The sequence below is a fragment of the Nannobrachium achirus genome (genome assembly GCF_963921795.1).
Source record: "Nannobrachium achirus genome assembly, chromosome: 8".
Classification (NCBI taxonomy): domain Eukaryota; kingdom Metazoa; phylum Chordata; class Actinopteri; order Myctophiformes; family Myctophidae; genus Nannobrachium; species Nannobrachium achirus.
In genome coordinates, this window is record NC_137817.1 from 52,875,672 (window position 1) to 52,896,335 (window position 20,664).

A 20,664-nucleotide genomic window follows, 5' to 3' on the forward strand; every position below is an offset into this window, starting at 1 on the left:
GGTGCATTTGTCCCGCCCTGCACCACAGACCAATCAGAAGGTTTCCACTCGTTTTCTATGTCCCGCATCCCTTGGAGATAGGCGCCTGGCCAGACTGAGAAACAAAGTGACAGAACCAATCCACTGAACGTGGCATAGCAGGCTGGTACCCAGGTTACAAAACAGTGTGGTCAGACTAATGCATTTTGTTTTTCATGTCTATTCATTAGTAGGTTATATAAGAAAGAGAAAAGTAAATGCTTCTGGATTAATCGAAGATTAAAGCGTGGCCTCCTTTCCGACGTCTTATAAACTTTGTCAACTAATTGACATCATTCCGAGCTTCGGAATGGCAGTCACAGAACTTCTCCTCTGAACCTGTGCCCCTCCTTCTGTCGTGGCTCTCCAAACTATAGTTCGGAAACCCTGTCTAAAGTATCTATTGGTCAGTTATTGGTTCAAGATGTGGGCTAATTACCCAATGTGCCCAGCCCTAATTATGAGTCCTTCCTTACGTGTCGTTGAGCTCAGGACTGGCAACGACCTGTAGAAGCTGCAAGCTGCTCCCATCACTCACATGCAGGAAGAGGTTATCCTTCTGCGGTCGGACCGACCGAACCCAGCCCTGCAAATCAAAGGAAATACAATCATTATTGCTACTGTACCTAAAGATTAGAACCCAACGGCAAACACTTCCAAGTGAATTATATTCTCAGTGGTTCCCAACTTGGGTGGTTTTGTTTTATAAAAATCCACCATAAACGCCTTATGATCAGACGAAGTATAGAGGGTATGCGCGTGACATCACTGTTGCTGGAAGATATGTGGGAACACGCCTACTGAGTGGCAAAAAACAAATTTCTGCCATTGACAGCCCATACAGTACATCCAAACAGAAAAGTGCTATCTGATTGTATTAAACAAAGTTAACCCCCAACACTGCGGCTGTACTGAAAGCTTGAATTATCCTCTTTCTATCTGCAAAGTTTTTGTTTCATAAAAATCCACCATTGGCATGTTATGAGCTTCTTTCTGTCAAGGCATTCTGTGCAGGTTTTTATTTTTCCATGTGTCAGAGTTTGAATTGGAAGCACTCGTTTTCAACAACACAACATCCTGCTGCCTCCTGCACTATGTGCAATTTAGAAACAGGTGGTATGCAGGACCGTTGAGTGATTTGCAACGAGCACTTCCAAACTCCAATGCTCCATGCTGCACAATGTTTTGCCACTCAGTCTAGATTAGGGGGGCGGGTCCCAGTGGATGTGCATACCCTCTATAAAGAGATATTCTCAACAATCTTTGGAGTTACATAATGTCAAGGTACTGTAACTACACAACCCAAAACCGCAATGCAACTTCCTGCACCCCAATTGAAACAAGCCCAAAAGCTTTCTTGCAGTTTATCCTTTTAGTTGACCTTGTACCAGTGAACTGCACTGTCATGAAACTGTACCTTTTCCAATGCAAACCTCTAATAAGGTCTTCAATCAGTCAATAAATAATCAATCAATGCACGCCATTAAATAAGCCATGAAACACTACAGAATACAGATTGCAAGTTTCATTATACGTTCTCAAGCGTTAAATTATTGTCAAACATCTGAATGACTTAATTTACAAGTCTACACGATTAAGATAATGTAGAAGAATTGTTATTTTGATCAATGTTTGCTTGTTATCTCTCCTATGGTAGTATGGTACAAACATCAATACAGCATGGAATTGTGGACAATCTCATATCCAACCATAACATAATATTCTAATACATGGGTCTTCAACAGGGGGTCCGGGACCCCTAGGGGGTCCTCAGAGTTACTACAGGGGGTCCTCCAAATCATTGAGCGATATAAACCTTTTTTTTATATTAAACACTTGACATATTCGTCCATTCTGAGAACTTTAGCCAAAAATAGCCGATCTACAAGCTCACAACGCCTCGCGCTGCGAGGCGTTGTGAGCTTGTAGATCGGCTATTTTTGGCAAAGAGCTTTGTTGTAGAGGGGAAAAAGAGCAGACTAAGTACAGAGTGAAAGGTCAAGTTTAATAAGTATTGACGGTTCAAGTGGTTAAATATCTGAAAACACAAATTGACATGAATCAAAAATACACTGATGATTGTGCTGTTAAACAATAACTATATGGAATGATGGAATCTATGATAAGGTAGTGGGGGGTCCCTGCTTCATCTCTCTCTCTCAACTAAGGGGTCCTTGTCCTGAAAACGTTGAAGACCCCTGTTCTAATAAGTTGTGGGTCTGAGAGACTAAATTTGGTGGTCCGTGGCTCAAATGCCGAATAATGGACCTTAACTGATATGAAAAATGTTGAAAACCAGTGGTTTAAATGAACACTGATAATTTTACAGTGCACTGCAAATATCAATCACAAGCCTGGACAGGGAGAAATCCTTAACCAAAATAATAACTTGGATGCTACAGTACACTGAGAGACAATGAAGGTCAGGATAGATGTATTTTATCTTTTGACAATTTAAGTAAAAAGTCAAAGACTCCACAAAATACATCTTGATCCACGGCTATAGTTTAAATCAGGGGTTCTCAAACCTTTTTAGGCTGTGACCCCCAAAATAAACATATTTGAACTGGGGACCCCCACCCTGACAAGCACTTGGAATTGTAGGTATTACATTTAATGCGACTCGGTTCCACAGATAAATATTGTGAAAATAGCAGATCTACATGCTCACAACGCCTCGCACTGCGAGGCGTTGGGAGCATGTAGATCTGCTATTTTCATAATGTTCACCTCTTGCTTACTTAATATTTGACAGTCCTTAATCTGGGGACCCCGCAAAATAACTTGGGGACTCCAAGTTTGAGAACCACTGGTTTAAATGAACACTGAGATTATTATTTTTTTACAGTGTGCAGAACAAATATCAACCACAAACCTGGACACAGAGAAATCCTTAACCAAAATAATAACTTGGATGCTACAGTACATTGAGAGACAATGAAGGTCAGGAGGATGACTGTCTGCATGGTTTAGCTTACACACATAAAAAACAACACATGAGAGGTTAATACATCACCATATACAGTAAACATAACAGTTACAGAGGAATGTGTTACCTGCACTTTGACGTGTGTTCCCAGCACTGCTGTGTCTCCCGACAGAGCCTCAGTGACTCTGATCCTCCTCACTGCCTTCTGACAGAAATGTCTATGAGTAAAGACACCACATCCTGACACACTGTTAGCTACTCTGATCCCCCTCACTGCCTTCTGACAGAAATGCCTATTAGTAAAGACACCACTCACTGACACACTGTTAGCTGCTGCTGCAACAGCACACGTTCTAACTACACGCTGCAACATTGTGTCACAAGCTGCTGCAATGGACTCTTTGTGTGGCTTATAATACTAGTATTCCACGATGTTGTAACGCAAGGCTTTTCATTGTTTTCTTTTAATAAACCAGATCTGACTTTCACATGATATTTAGCCCTGTCTTCTTGCTTCAGAATGGATGGAATTATACTTCCTGTTTAGGCCCAACACGATTGGTGCGATCCGGTGACGTAGCCGACGTTGTTCTTCGAGCCAACCAATGGTATGTCGCGTTCTTGCGGCAGAGCGGTTCAGCGCTCCTGGGAGCTGTAGTTCTTTATTACATGTGCCAAGCGGTGCCAAGCCAACGACCGGACTACAAATTCTGGACAAAATTCCAAACTCATTTCTCCTTCCACTAGTATTCACCCCCACAATCGCCATCGTTTTTATATTTGTCCAGTAAAACATGACATGTATTGTGGATGTATGATTTTTTTTCTTTTTTTTAAATGAATTGAGGACAAAATATAGCATTTTTAGGTTTTAGAAGTTTTTTACTGCTTATTGTAACTCGCTTTGGATTAAAAGCATCTGCTAAATGTCTAAATTGTAAAAGGATTATACTATGAAGGATTGTGGTTTAAATCCTTTTACTAGACCTTGTATCTGTCCTGTAGCCTACTTTTTCCTCTGCAAACTTCTAATAAAGTATTCAATAAATCCAGTTTATTGCCACTTGATAAATCCCTAAATGGATCAATTAAATTAATTGTCACAAGAAGAAAGGAAGAAGCAATAGTGAGACATTTTAGCAGGCTAATTATTTTAGAGGTAATGACTGTGGTAGCCTAATGAATTATTCAATGCAATTAGGTTCAACATAAAAAAATATATATACAACCACTGCGAATAAAAAAGCAAATAAAAAAGAACTAAAACAAAACACCTCAATCACACCAAGTATTATAGCCTTTTAAAGTACTAGAAGCTGCGGCCCAGCGTCTAGTCGGCGACCTGGCCAACTCGGAACAATGTAAATAGGGAATGAATGCCCCGCCCTTTAATGCAAACCCCATTATACCTGTTGTCATAGGACCCGTTTTGACCATCTGTTTGCCTGTGTCCATTTATGCCCATATATGGAGATATCTGTATCTGTCTGTCTGTCGGCGTACATTTTATGTCCATATATGGAGATCACTGCAGATATAGTTCTGGGTCCATTTTATGCACATATATGCCCATATATGGAGATATCTGTCTATCTGCGTCCATTTTATGCCCATATTTGGAGAACTCTGTATCTGTCTGTCTGTGTCCCTTTTATGCGGTGGGGAACGCACGTGCCGAATTTGAAATAGGGAATGAATGCCCCACCCTTTAATGCAAACCCCGTGAATGCCCCACCCTTTAATGCAAACCCCAATATATCTGTTGTCATAGGACCCGTTTTGACCATCTGTTTGTCTTTGTCCACTTATGCCCATATATGAAGATCTCTGCACACACAGTACCGGTTGCGGAAAACTCTGATGTCAGACATCAGCTCCGCATACGGGCATTCATTTTATGCCCATATATGGAGAATGCACGTGCCGGTGGGACGAACGGTTCTCGAGATACGCGGATTACATACATACATACACACTCACAGAGATTTTTTGTTGACTCATGTGGCGTACGTGATGTCAGAGCCTTTTATGAAGTGATGTCACAATGAGTCAGCGCTTGCGCCGATTTCCTCCGGAACAGCCTGATGTCAACAATCAGCCCCGCATAAGGAGATTCCGAACGTTTCGCGCCGGTTCAGGAAAACCGCGCGTCGGGTTGGGTCGAGGCCCGGCACTGCACTCCGCGCCGCGGCGGGGAACGCGCGTGCCGAATCTGAAGCCGGTGGGATGAACGGTTCTCGAGATACGCGGATTACAGACAGACACGCAGAGACTTCTCGCATTTATTGATAGATGGTGGTTCCTCCCGATTACTGGTTCTCAAAGTGGGGTCCGCGGACCCCCAGGGGTCCATGAGGGGGTTCTAGGGGGTCCTCAGCTAAATGAGTTAATCTAGCATAAAATTCTGATTAACCACTTAAATCAGAGCTACAAGCTCACAACGCATTGTGAGCTTGTCGATCGGCCAGCTTTCTCCTCAATAACAGAAAACAAAAACAACATCAGTAAAGAGCCCTGAGAGACTCCGATCAACCATAATAGGATTTACGTGGTTAACCACTTTAAAGCTACACTATGTAGGCTAACTCAGGATTTAAACCCCGGGCTCCTGCGCAAGTGCTGATATTTTTCGCTTCTTATCACCTGACAGGGGGACATAAAAGAAGAACATGCAAACTCCACACGGAAAAGCCCTTTCGCCAACCCCACCGAATGGGTAGTGATTGTGCAGATTGGGCACTGATGAGAGAACAGAGAACACGCCACAGCGTCCCCGGCGGGAATTGAACCCAGTACCTTCTGGCTGTGAGATGTTTGTTTATTAAAGAAGAAAAATAAATAGAATATGGAGATAAAAGTTTCTGCCCCTGCAGCAATGTTATGTTGTCTGAGTGTCATAAGGCAGAGGAGAAAGAGAGAGAGAGAGAGAGAGAGAGAGAGAGAGAGAGAGAAAGGGTGCAAGCAGAGAATCCAGCTGTGCATTAACCTCATTAGAATCACAATGTTAGGTGTACTGTATAGCTGTACACCCTATTAATATGTGAGGACAATCTGATACTTCCAGCCATGCACTAGGATGCCATAGACGAGTGGTTTTCAACCTTTTTCATAATCAAGGCCCATTATTTATCTGGCATTTGAGCTGTCGGACCATGCACCATTCCATGAGATTTATCCTCTCAGACCCGTCGTTGGATACGATTTTTGTCCACAATCCCATGCTATGATGTTGGTACCATAGGAACAGGCAGACGTTTAATCATTGATTGATTGAAGTATTTAGAAGTTTGCATACTAGGAAAAGGTACAGTTTCACAGTGATGCTAGCCCTGCATCCTGCGTCCATGACGCATACTTTTAAAGGAAAAGGTACAGTTTCATGACAGTAGTTCAGTGGTACAAAGTCAACTAAATGAAACCAAATGACATTTGGTTTCATTTTACTGACAAGAACTGAACAAGAACCTTGAACCAAGAACATTTTGCTGACAAGAACTGATCTATAAGCTACAATGTCTGAATCAGTCTGATTCATTCATTCCTTTAGTTGCTCATGACGACACATCAATTCAATCAGTGCTTTCCCAACCTTTTCTGGACCAGGGCCCACTTAGAAAATCTTGAAAGTAAAGTACCTCAGGAGGTATAGAGCGTCCGTTTGGGAAACAAAGGGTTTCTGGTTCGAACCCCAGGCGGTTCCCCCTTGGCTTAGCGTCAATGTGCCCTTGAGCCAGACCCCTAACTGCACCTGATGTGATGAGCAGCTCGGCGCCTTGAATGGTTTCCTCTGCCATCGGTTGTGCAATGTAATGCACATTGTAGAGCACTTTGGATAAAGGCCGCTGTGTAAAACGCACCATTTACCATTTATAAGATAAAGATAAAGCTTTATTCTTCTCGGGAGGGACATTCAGGTGTATAGGAACACGAGGGCGATAAACTAGTGCTGATTGGTCAGCCTGCTGTTGTGCTGTATCTTCCGTTGTGGTTTATATACCAACAATCTGCACTGCCAGAGTGTTTTTGCTGAGCTGGCAGCCTCGTTATCATCCTGGACGAAGCTCGTCAGTCAAACACGGTTGTTTAGTTCAACGCCCTGTTGGGAGAAAAAAACACTTCAGTTCAGAGCAGGCACGTGCACACAGAAATCAAATGGGGCTTGAGCCCCTGCCCTTTTTGTATCCGTCTGTAAAAGGTTTCCCTCTCCAGACCACAAATGCAGTTTTTTACTATGGTAAAGGAAAAAGGAAAATCAGCAAATGCCTTGTCCAAATAACACTCCTGAACTTTGAATGCAGCATCTTATGTTGAAAGAATTGCAGCATGTAATCTATGCTGTTACGCCATCTCCAGAATTGACTTGATTATGCTTAGTTCAGTGTCGTATCACGCACCGAAAATAGCTGACCTCCAAGCTCACAACGTGTCTGACTGCGACGCATTGTGAGCTTGGAGGTCGGCTATTTTCGATATTGCCACCAAAAATCCCCTTTAGAAATGTCAGCCCCTGCCTCGCCAACATTCTCTGCACGTCCCTGCCTTACAGAATGGCTGATTATTACCAACCAAGGTGGGGCATGCCAGGCCAGCAGTGGTGGAAAAGTACTCACATGTTTTACTTAAGTATTAATGATGCAATGAAGAGGATCTGTTAAAAGTAAACGTCCGGAGTTCAGCATTTACTTGAGTGAAAGTAGAAAAGTATCAAAATGTACTTAAAGTCCAAAAGCAAAATATTCATTATGCAGAAACGTCCCATTTCAAGTTTTCAAAATATATTGAAATCTTTTGAAAATGGCAGATCTACAAGCTCACAATGCATCCCATCACAAGGCATTGTGAGCTTCGGCTATTTTCAAATGGCTGAAATAGGGCTGAGTGGTTACTTTAAAACCTCCACCGCCTGTCTGTCCGTCCGTCAGTCAGTGTGTCTGTCACGTCACGTCACGTCACGTCACACTTTTGCCCTACGCATATCTCCGCCATCGTTGCCCCTATCCATGTGAAATTTTCCACACACACTCCTTGCCAGCCAAACCACAACCGCTACCCCTCTTTTCTCACATGCCCCTCTTCTAGCGCCACCATGAGGCCGGTTCTTGCAACACACAGTTATGGACACAGCTCCTACAATTTTTGTCCCTAAAATCACACAAATCAGTACACAGTATGTCTACACACGTCATCAACATGGATCTCCTCTTTTCTCACATGCCCCTCTTCTAGCACCACCTTGAGGCCGGTTCTTGCGAAACACATTTATGCACACAGCTCCTACAATTTTTGCCCTAAAATCACACAAATCCGTACACACTAGTCTACACTCATGTCATCAACATGGATCTGTCCCATTTAGTGCCACCTTCAGGCCGATTTTTTAAAACACATTTTTGGACACTGCTCCTACCCAGCTGGCACACGACGTCAGTACAACGTTGGGACAATGTTGTACTCCAACGTTGGATGACCATTGGATTTTGGTTGTAAATGAAAGTTTTTCTGACGTCCTAACCTAACGTTGGTTAGACGTCATAACCTGATGTTGCTTTGACGTCGTAACCTGATGTTGGTTTGACATCTTAAACTAACATTGATTTAACGTTAATCTCTGATGTTACATAGACGTTGATTAAAGGTTAGACTCCCAACGTTGGATACCAGTTGTATTTTCGTTGTAAATGAAAGTTTGTCTGACGTCATAACCTAACGTTGGTTAGACGTCATAACCTGATGTTGCTTTGACGTCGTAACCTGATGTTGGTTTGACATCTTAAACTAACGTCGATTTAACGTTAATCTCTGATGTTACATAGACGTTGATTAAAGGTTAGACTCCCAATGTTGGATACCAGTTGTATTTTTGTTGTAAATGAAAGTTTGTCTGACGTCATAACCTAACGTTGGTTAGACGTCATAACCTGCTGTTGCTTTAACGTCGTAACCTGATGTTGGTTTGACATCTTAAACTAACGTCGATTTAACGTTAATCTCTGATGTTACATAGACGTTGATTAAAGGTTAGACTCCCAACGTTGGATACCAGTTGTATTTTCGTTGTAAATGAAAGTTTGTCTGACGTCATAACCTAACGTTGGTTAGACGTCATAACCTGATGTTGGTTTGACATCTTAAACTCACGTTGATTTAATGTTAATCTCTGATGTTACATAGACGTTGATTAAAGGTTAGACTCCCAACGTTGGATACCAGTTGTATTTTGGTTGTAAATGAAAGTTTGTCTGACATCATGACCTAACGTTGGTTAGACGTCATAACCTGATGTTGGTTTGACATCTTAAACTAATGTTGATTTAATGTTAATCTCTGATGTTACATAAACGTTGATTAAAGGTTAGACTCCCAATGTTGGATGTTGAAAATGAAAGTTTGTCTGACGTCATAACCTAACGTTGGTTAGACGACATAACCCGATGTTGGTTTGATGTCATAACCTGATGTTGGTTTGACATCTTAAACTAACGTTGATTTAATGTCAATCTCTGATGTTACGTAGACGTTGATTAAAGGTTAGACTCCCAACGTTGGATACCAGTTGTATTTTGGTTAAAATTAAAGTTTGATTGACGTCATAACCTGATGTTGGTTTGACATCTTAAACTAACGTTGATTTAACGTCAATCTCTGATGTTATGTATACTTTGATTAAAGGTTAAGACTCCCAACGTTGGATAACAGTTGTATTTTGGTTGAAAATCAAAGTTTGATTGACGTCATAACAACATTTGTTTGATGTTAATCTCTGATGTCATGTAGACATTGATTAAAGGTTAGACTCCCAATGTATTTTTGTTGAAAAGTAAATCGGATTGACGTCATAAGGCAAACATTGATTTGATGTAAGCATCTGATGTTATCTTGACATTGAATTTTGGTTGGTCTCCTAACGTTGGATAAAAGTTATTTTAGTTTAATAAAATTGGACTGACATAATCCAACGTCAGCTTGATGTTAATCTCAGATGTTATGTAGACGATTACTGGTTCAACTCCAAATTTGGATAAAAGTTCTAATTTGGTTAAATGAACATAACCCAACGTTGGCAAGGCGTCATCCTCCAATGTTGGTTAGACATGTAAGCAAGAGGTGCATTGCTGTCAAAACCCAACATTAGGTTGACATCAATGACCAAAGTTGGACATGCAAAACATCAGATGGCCGTGAAAACCAACGCTAACCTCACATCAACTTCCAACATAAGACAAACATGAGAAAATAATCGTTAACACAATTCACAAAATAAATCAAGAGTGATTTAATTATCACTTCAAAACTGGGCCCACAAAAAGGGCACAATTCACAGAAATAAACAAAACTTAAGAACAGTATTTTAAGAACAATACACACACACACACACAATTCTTACTTAACACACTCCAGGTAGGTAAGAACACTATTTGAAACAGGTCAGTGTTGAACAGAATAAACAAATCAGAACCAAAAGCATGAACAGAACACCACCGTTAATTGGCACTGTGCAAACTATAATCCCATGTTTCCAGAAGATGGCATAAATGTTTCCCGTTCTTCCATAGCTTGTTCTGGTTATTCTGGTTCAAATCCGCTGCTGAGCCAATGAAACAAAGCTATGGGAATCTGAACAGGAAACATTTATGCCCCTTCTAAAAACCCAAGAGTACAGTTGTACACAGAGCCTATAACAAGCCTTACTAAGTCCCAGAGGTGTCCTCCTCACTCTGCTGCAGGTAGATATGCTTGCCCTCTGCAGGACTGGGGGCTCTTCTTGTAAACTGTCCACGATAGGTGTGAACATGGGTGGACCTGGGCTGCACACACCCTTCTTCCTATTGTCATCCAGGACCTTCTGACAGTCCGCCATTATTTTGGACAGCCGTCATGAGCGCCACTTTGGTGATTTGATTTTGAAAACAGTTTTGTCCTCGTCACTGACGAAATTGGCGACTGCACCGCTGAGGTATAGCTGGTCCTCTTTGGACAGTATCTTCTGTCCAACACCGACCTGTTTCTTGAAGAGCTGTTTAACAGATGGGAAGAGGAGGTTAGACTCAACAGTTTTTGCTCCTGGCCATCCGTTTTCGCTATAACTCCACTGAATAAATATTGTACAAACATACTCCCTAGAGGCCAAGGAAAAACCCTTTCCCTGCATTGTGTAAAATAAAATGTGCTTATTTTCCATTGATTTCTGTCTAGACCAGAGCTCCATTCTAAAGTTAGTTGGTGTTACAAAAACCATTGTGCAGCAGGTTGCACATGTAAAGACAAAACAGACCTACAATGGCAATAATTTAACTTGGCAAAAACAATATAATTTGCATACTGTGTGTGTTTGCGCCATCGTGTGCCCTCCATGCGTGACAGCATATTGGGTTGTGCATATATTTTACAGTAGTCTCTGAACATCATAACCACTGAGGACATCCCTAAAGCCCCTTTTCCCACGGCACAGATTTTGCACAACGCAGCATTGGAACAAGTCGAAAAGCGCCGACAAGCTGCCTTTGGGAGCCTTTCAGCAATGATGGGGTAGATACTCTAGTTCTGTGGACCTCTAGTCTGCAACAGAAACAAGCCTAAATAAGGCAGGGACATTTTCCCATTGCACATTTGAACCAATACCATATTACTGTATCTATTTCAACACTCAATTAACAAATCGATCAATTCCTAAGCAAAGCTTGAATACTAAAATGTGTGTTTGATTGTTTGGTGTTGCCACTTACAGTATCTGTGAGTGAAACATGCGGAACAGGTCTATATACTTAAAAGCAAGCCCAAATAAGCAACTACACTTACGAAAACAAGTCCAAACTAAAGCAACCCGCAACTATGAATATTTACAAGTGTAATCATTCCTCCTTTGTTGTAATCAACTTAATATATCAAACAGCTAACCATATTTTGAGCACACTCTGAGCAACTGCTGTAGGCCAGCATAGATAGGATGAGACATGACCAGGTTAACTGCACACATAGATGGTTAACAAACCTTATAGATCTGCCATTTTCAAATAGCCGGTGTACTGTAGAGTGGTCAAACCTAGCCTAGTTCTTTTGTGCTTGTTTTACTTATACCTAGTCCCTTGTTTCTCTTCTCAAACCTGGCAATAAAGCGATTACCTGCCTTACACTTGCTGCCCACTAAGGAGGAAGTTGAATGAAACAGATAAGGGCAATAACCAGTAAGACTCCCTAATCGGGAGATAAGCGACCATAGGTGGCTTATCTCCACAAATAGGGCAAAAATTTGTTTTTCCCAAATCTTCCTGATCCATGTTGATGACATGAGTGTAGACATGCTGTGTAGTGATATTCGTGATTTTAGGGCAAAAACTGTAGGAGCAGTGTCCAAAAATGTGTTTTAAAAATCGGCCTGAAGGTGGCGCTAGAATAGGGCCATGTGAGAAATGAGGGGTGGGGTCTCCGCGTTGCCTTGGCGGACAAATAGGTACCGGCCCCGGCTCTCCCGGACGCTCCTAGCCCGAGTTACGGCATTTTATGTGCGCTGCAGTGGCAGGGGGTCCTCCACTGGGGGCGCCACCACTTTTGCATCCGTTCTGGAGCACCAGGAGTCGGTGGTCCCCGGGAATTCCCCGTGAGCAGCCCCGTTGGAGTGGTCATTTGGTCATTTGTGCACATTTGGTCATTTTTTACATCTGGGGGTCCCGGGGGTCCTTGGAGGTTGTAGTTTGGCAGGCAAGGAGTGTGTGTGTAAAATCTGGCATGGATCGGGTCAACGGGTGCGGAGATATAAGCAGGGAAAAAGTGTGACGTCTGACGTGTGAGCACATTTGGTCATTTTTTACATCTGGGGGTCCCCCAGGGACCTGGGGGTCCCTGGGGCTCCGGGGGTCCTTGGAGGTTGTAGTTTGGCAGTCAAGGAGTGTTTGTGCAAAATTTGGCATGGATGGGGGCAACGGTTGTGGAGATATGAGCAGGGCAAAAGTGTGACGGACTCACTGACTGACTGACTGACTCACTCACAGACAGCCCGTGGAGGTTTTGGTAGTAAATGCGACCTACGGTCGCAATCAATGCTGGCGACTAGAGAAGGGCCAGGAACAAGTTAATGTCAACCCTTTCCAAACTCCAAACCAACTAGGATCTTAAAGAATAGGGATTATTATGGTCCAGCTGAAACACTTATTCAAGGTCACAAAATGAATCTGACCCTGTTCTTGGCAACACAATGTAACAATGAAATAGGCATTAAAGCTCTGGGAAAACCAGAGATCACTTTCATCCAATATGAACTGTATGACAATACTCTACATGTTACAGATGGGAAGAAAAAGTAATGTTATTAGTTACTACTTCAATTGATTTACAGATGCATTAACTTCAGCTCAACAGCTTGTCGCAGGCATCATCCAACTCACTGCTACCAGCAGCCCTTGCTGCCAGCTTCCATCCAAAATGACTGTATGGGGGCTATATTATGGCTAGAAAAATAATAATAATCATACTTGAACTGGGGATGCCCACCCTGACAAGCACTTGGACTTGCATGAGTTGATTTATTACATTTAGTTGACTGTTCCACTGATAACTATTGTTAAAATCGACAAGCTCACAATGAAAGCCGTAAAAAAATATATGTATACAAATATGCTGTATGTTTGTATGTTTACTGTTGGGTGAGAAAACAATGTTGCATTAGTTACTCATCAGTGGACGCCAACTTCGGCGACTTGGGAATCATCAACACTTGAGTAAACAGTTTGATATGACTCAAAGGCAGTTTCATGATACCATCATGAAAGCCTATGGTAGGAAGCCTCTCAGAACCCCACCTTTTGGGTAAAATCCACCTTTGGCCAGGAAATAGAATATGCCCACCAGACAGAATCTTTGATTCACTCAAGTGTGCCACCTATCTGGACTGGACAACAATGCTATTGCCCAGACCTGTATAAGCTTAAGATCATACCTGCCTTTGTTTTTGTGAGTAGTGAAACCATTTCTCAGCAATGACCACCTCACTGTTATATCCCTTACATAAGGTAATTGATAATTGACATGATCAAACAAATGCAACCTTAATACAACAGGGCAATACCTCACCCGATCTCTCTTGCTGGTAATCGTATTCCTCCTCTTCACGTCCTCTATGGGCCCATCCAGCTCCATCTTCTTGCTGGCCTTTAGGTTTTCATAGCTCTATTGCAAACTTCTAGTGAATTAAACAACAAATACAACTAAATGAACTCTAAATTAAGGCTGGGACATTAACTGATTAATTGCGATTAATTAATTACCATTTTAATCGCACCACAGAACCTTAAGTTTCGGGCATACCGATCATATCGATGCACAAATCAAGAAGAGACAACAAACGTAAAGGGAGAAGTAGCCGATCAGAGCGCTTTGCTTGGCCCAGTGGATGCGAAATTTAGATTTAAAAAACTCACTCGTTGATTCACTCATACAACAAAATGTGTTTTACTTGAAAGAAAATGCTTCTCAGGTCAAATATTGATGTGCGATTAAAATGCGATTAATTGAGATTAATTAATCACAGAGCCTGTAATTAATTAGATTAAAAATTTTAATCGCATCCCAGCCCTACTCTAAATATAAAATAAAGGCATCTCAAAAGGATGATAACTCGAAGAAATAAGCAGACCAAATGTACAAATCTGCAATCTAGAGCTGCACCACTAACCATTGACTGCCCGTACATCCAAACAAACAGTCCTATCTGACAGTACTAAATTATTTTAAACTCACCTTTTGTTTTCTGATTTCTGTTTAGATGTATGGGCTGCCACAGGTTGTTGTTGCAGCTCTAGATTCAACATATTTAAAAATAATCTAGAGTTGCAAGTTGCAGTGAAGGGAGACCCCTGTTATTTAATTTAGCAAACATTATAGAAATCACTAATGTTTGAATAGAAAAACAACCTTTTCAAACAAATCACTTGCACCAATATTACATTTTTCAATATTAGTCAGTGTGCCAATTGTTAACTTCAACTGTGTAAAATCATATTTACAATTTAGGCATTTAGCAGAAGCTTTTAATTCAGAGCAACTTACAGTGAGCAAGGTTAACACATACACAGAATGCAGAGAGACAGTGTAGTACCTCAGTAAACTAGGATCACAGGTATGCCAGGACATCCTATAGTTAAAATTACAACCAATGTAAGGGCATATGTCCCCAAATTAAAGGCCTCTCCATACTTAGACCGAAATGTTCGGTGAGTTGTGTTTTCCGACGTGCAAATTTCCGAACTCTCGTTCGGTCCAATGCTTTTCAGAAGTCCCGAGGGATATAATTTTATGGTAGAAAAGGACCTTTTGACCGAAAACTGCGGTTTCGGTCAAAGTATGGATAGGCCTTAACGCAATATCACACTTACTTCTGATAAGGCAGGTGGACCATTGAGAGTCGTCGTGTTTTATGGCCTGCACCTCAGCCTGCGTCACTGACTCATTGTGTGCGGTACGGAATCTATGAAAAAAAAAAAAAAAAAAAAAAACACTTTTAAGATAACACTCCTTCAGCATAGCATTATACAAATTAACATCTCACAAAGCAAGGCATTTTCAGAAGGAAAAATAATAAAAATGTACTGATCCGCTGGCTGGACCTGCCATCTAAGATCCTCTCCAAGGCCTCTGTAGATTTGCTTGACTGAGGACTGCAGGGACATTAACACAGTGGTGTCAAATCATGTGCCATGGAGAAGGCAGAGATAATTCATGCTCAGACACATTAGCCCTAAAACATACAGTATGTGTATATAGTTAATAAAGGGCAGAAGCATGGATTTACATGACAATCTCAATCTTCTCATCAATAATGCCAGAACGCACAGCTGTGGAGATTCCACCACATGCAGCTCAGCTGGTCCAGTGAAATTACTCATAGCAGGAAGGATAGAGTTGAATGCGTACTGGGAATGCAGTGATGCTTAGTTTATTGTGTGTGTCAGGGAGGCAGGATGCAGGGCTAGCAGCATCATTGGGAGTTATCACTTTGCACAGAATGCTGCAGACGAAATTTGACTACTTCCCTGTTTCAACACTAGAGGGCACTGTTTACCAATATATGGAGTCAACATCTATGCAATTTTAGTCTTTAAGACAACTGTATACACTATATGTAATGGGGGGTTCCTGCTTGATATTTCTCAGATAAGGGGTCCTTGGCCTGAAAAATGTTGAAGTACTTACAGACAACTCTGATGAGATTTTGGATGAGGAAGTCCTTGTGTCCACCCCATCAATATTCTCCATGATGGCATCCCATTTTGAATGTAGGTTTTCTGCAGGTCATCAACCCTGTTATTGAGCAATTATAGTTCTCTAAAAATGTGGGAGAAAATAATATATAGTTATGAATTTAGCATTACTGTCTTACTTGTTGGTGAACTCACTCAAGTAGCCTAATACTAGTACATTTTCTGTTGAAACGATTTTGACTGGGCAGAAGCATAATTGCCTTGATGCAGATTCAAACTAGTGTCAGCTGGTGGCTGGACAAACACACCTGCCCTCTGCAGTGGTCTAATTTGAATGTATTCTCAAAAGCCCTTGAATATGATGGAATATTATTAAGGATTACTGGGATTATGGTAAAATCACATTTCATGACGCACGCACGCACGCGCGCACGCGCGCACGCACGCACGCACGCACGCACACACACACACACACACACACCATGCAGTATGAACTCCTGTAAATCACTTCTAGATCCCACTCCCACTTTGAGAACCATGGCACAAAATCAGTGTTTGTCAATTATGCATTTGAGCCATGGACCACCATTTAGTGAGATTTAGCCTCTCAGTCTCATACCCAATAATTTAGGAATACAGATCATGTGTAAAAATAATTTAGCTTGTCCATTTGGTTTGATTTTACAGTAATTAAAAGATCTATAGGGGTCCATTTGGTTATCAACTCCCCATCATTTAGCTGGGGACCACCTGGAAGGCTGGAACCACCTCACGGACCACTTGTGCAGTGGTTCTCAACCTAACATGTTACTAAACAAACACTCTATAAATAGCAATGATTACTGTCACAATAACGCTATTTAACTGCTGAATAAATAATGGACCTTGGAAACATTATATAATGGAAACTTGTTTACAGGAATGAGGGTTCCTGTCACATATTAAAAGGGGTCTGCAGCCAAATAGTCTACATTTTGGATTTTGGGGTCCTTGACATGAAAAGGGCTGAAAACACTGGAGTATGAATTGTAAATAGTGAAGTTGTAAAATATACTGGAAGCAAAAGCAATCAATTAAAATAGCTTTACATACCTGTGTCATCTCCCTGCTCCAAAACTCCTTCTCTGTGTGCAAAAAGTCTCCATAATGTAGATTTAATCCCACAAATAGACTGGCAGCAACCTATCTTCCTGTTCAACAATCAACAGTGATTTTATTTAGTTTAGCTTTATCCTAAATCACTTTTAGACAAGCAGCTCTCAATGCTTGCTGTTGGTGACAAATGTAACTGCTGTGTGCTGGTTTGGATTCAAAGTGGGGGTGTGCTCTCAGCAGAGCCAGTGGTAGCTGGCCACGTCACAGTCACATGACACACAGCCAATCAGGCATTTGCAATTGCATTGTGGGCAGTGTAGTTGATTTTCAAACTGCTTTCCATAAACACACATATATTGTGTTCCTCTCTGTAACTACAAAGATGGCTCCCTTCATCTTTCATATGTTTCCTCCAAACTATAATATCCCAAAAGATAGGCATTAAAATGTGTTTTAATCAGATTTAATTACAGATGATAATTTGCTTGTACAACCAATGTCTGCCCAATGTTATTTTACTAACGTCCACATAACGTTGAAGTCTAACATCATCAGACGTTGATATTTGGTTGGTTTTAGGTTGTGTTGGTAACTAACCAATAACCAACGTCTGTTCAATGTATTATCCCAACGTCAGGTTGACGTCAGGATGATGTTTTTATTGTATTATACTCATTTCAAGCAGCATAGTTTTATATTAAGCTTCTGAAGCATTGAAACATTCAAACATTTCAAAGAAGAAACATTTCCATTAGAGAAGATTTTGATGAGTCTAGCAGTGATTCTTAACTATTTTAATTGCAAGAACCCCAGTTTGACATGCATTAGTCTAAGTACGGACCACCATTTTATGGCATTTCTATCTGAGACCCCAATTTATTGTAAAAATCAATGTTAATGGGTCCATTTTGGTTCCATTTGTACACTCTATGAGTTACCCATAAGGGTCCATTTCATTCCTAACTATCATTTAGCAGGGGACCCCCTGGAACTCCCTCAAGGACCCCACTTCGAGAACTAATGCAGTTAATATCAGGTTGCCATTCCATATATCTTTACTGTTTTTTAACCCATTAAGACATAAGGTCGATACCTTCTAAAGCCTGACCTAAGTTTTCAGAAAAAACAACACAAAAATGTGTTCCCCGCCTGAGGGATAAAACAGGGGTTCCCGTCCATAATGGGTTGTGTATGTTGGGCTGATTTGTACACTTTGTTCTATGTCACATCTATAATGTTTTGCGGTGGACATTTTTGTCTGAATTATATTTTTGCCATGGAGTGGACATTAATGTTACCAGAAGCACACAAAGAGCCAGTCTCAAATGTCTACTAGCACAGTGGTTCTCAAAGCGGGTTGAGAGGGACCGCAAAGTTCCTTGAATGCGGTCCAAATCGAACATTACAGGTCTGTAACTCTGAGAGTGTATGGAACCAAATGGACCCATAAACACTCTCAGAGTTATGGGTCCTCAAAAATAATAATAATACAAATAAATTGAGAACCTAAAATCTACGATGGACAAAGACAAGTCTCGCCACATGTGTCAATGTACAGACATTGATGATCCCTGTGCCAGGAGATATTATGGGATATGTTGTTTTTATCTTTAAATGGGTATACCCCTTTTGATGGTGTCCCATAGATGTTCAACAATGACCTATGACAGCTGAGGTCAAGACCTTTCCATTAACAGTTAGCCATTTCTAGCCTATGTAAGCCCTTCTGTGGCTGAATGATATGCCTTTAATCATGGACTCTATAGGGTTCAAGATTCAGAGGTCATTATCAAAGCAGTGCTGCTGTGTACTGTTAGATAAGCATCATGGTGTGCCTATCTGTCTGTCTGTCTGTCTGTCTGTCTGTCTGTCTGTCTGTCTGTCTGTCTGTCTGTCTGTCTGTCTGTCTGTCTGTCTGTCTTTCTCTCTTTATCGCCCGAGTTTAGGCCACAATGCATTTTGTTATACCCCCACTGAAGAAATATAGGCCTACTTGTCCTCTAAGTTCCTGTCATTTCAGATTAGATACACTAGCTCTTATTTAGGATTCAAAACATTGAAATTGAAATGGTCCTGGACTTTAAGGACAACCCACATTCGTTTATAATCGGCACTGTTGCGGCCTATCTTTAGTTTTTGGTTGAGCCAATGTAATGGTACGATGGACCAATGAAGTGGCTAGTGTCCTCAGGGGTTGCTTATCAAGGAACTTTGACATTCTTGCTAGATACCTTGTTCACTATGTCCATGCCAATAAACTCCCCAGTTATACTGGTCTTGTTCACATCCAAGATTAACTGAATGCTCATGCTTACCTGTAACTACCATTACATTCAAGAGAGACGCTGATAGTCCAATGAATGCTATGATCCTAATTAATTTAATTTCATAAACATTCAGATGTCCCTAACTGTAATGACACCTTACTGTCCCTTCAACTGCATACTTTATGTGGTCTTTAACCAGAGATGTTCTGTTTTTATCCCCAGCAAAGCATAATCCTTTGCAATGCATACAGCATTGTAAGTTAAGCAGTAAACCTGACGTTGGGATAATATGTTGAACACACGTTGGTTATTGGTTAGTTACCCACACAACCTCTAACCAACCAAATATCAACGTCTAATGACGTTAGATTGCAACGTTGTGTAGGCGTTGTCATAATAACGTTGGACAGACACTGAGGTTTATTCAAATATCCGACAACAGCATGTCAGTGATTCAACATCAGCCTGACGTTGGGAAAATACGTTGAACACACGTTGGTTATTCGTTAGTTACCAACACAACCTAAAAACAACCAAATATCTATGTCTAATGATGTTAGACTGCAACGTTGTGTGGACGTTGTCATGATAACGTTGGGCAGACATTGACGTTTGGTCAAAAATCCGACAACATGTCAGAATTCGACGTCAACCTGACATTGGGATAATACGTTGAACAGACGTTGGTTATTGGTTAGTTACCAACACAACCTAAAAACCAACCAAATATCTACGTCTGATGATGTTAGACTTCAACGTTATGTGGACGTTAGTAAAATAACGTTGGGAAGACATTGAGGTTTGGTCAAATATCCGACGACAGCATGTGAGTATTCAACGTCAACCTGACGTTGGGATAATACGTTGACCAGACGTTGGTTATTGGTCAGTTACCAACACAACCTAAAACCAACCAAATATCAACGTCTGATGATGTTAGACTTCAACGTTATGTGGACGTTAGTAAAATAACGTTGGGCAGACATTGAGGTTTGGTCAAAAATCCGACAAGAGCATGTCAGTGTTCGACGTCAACATGACGTTGGGATAATACGTTGAACAGATGTTGGTTATTGGTTAGTTACCAACACAATCTAAAACCAACCAAATGTCAATGTCTGATGATGTTAGACTGCAACGTTGTGTAGAAGTTATTATAATAACG

The 20,664-nt window shown here is 41.2% G+C and overlaps 1 protein-coding gene across 1 annotated transcript in view; it reads right to left on the reverse strand.

Moving 5' to 3' along the window:
• The window catches only part of LOC308290210 (asparaginyl-tRNA synthetase-like), a gene marked incomplete at both ends in the record, with an annotated part of 28,114 nt that extends 17,309 nt beyond the window's left edge, over positions 1–10,805 (reverse strand). Inside the window, 3 exons of the mRNA XM_080731985.1 lie at positions 495–604; positions 3,075–3,227; positions 10,662–10,805. Coding sequence (XP_080588111.1) covers positions 495–604; positions 3,075–3,227; positions 10,662–10,805 — 407 coding nt within the window. The remainder of the gene's footprint in view (positions 1–494; positions 605–3,074; positions 3,228–10,661) is intronic.
• Between the last annotated feature and the right edge of the window lie 9,859 nt (positions 10,806–20,664).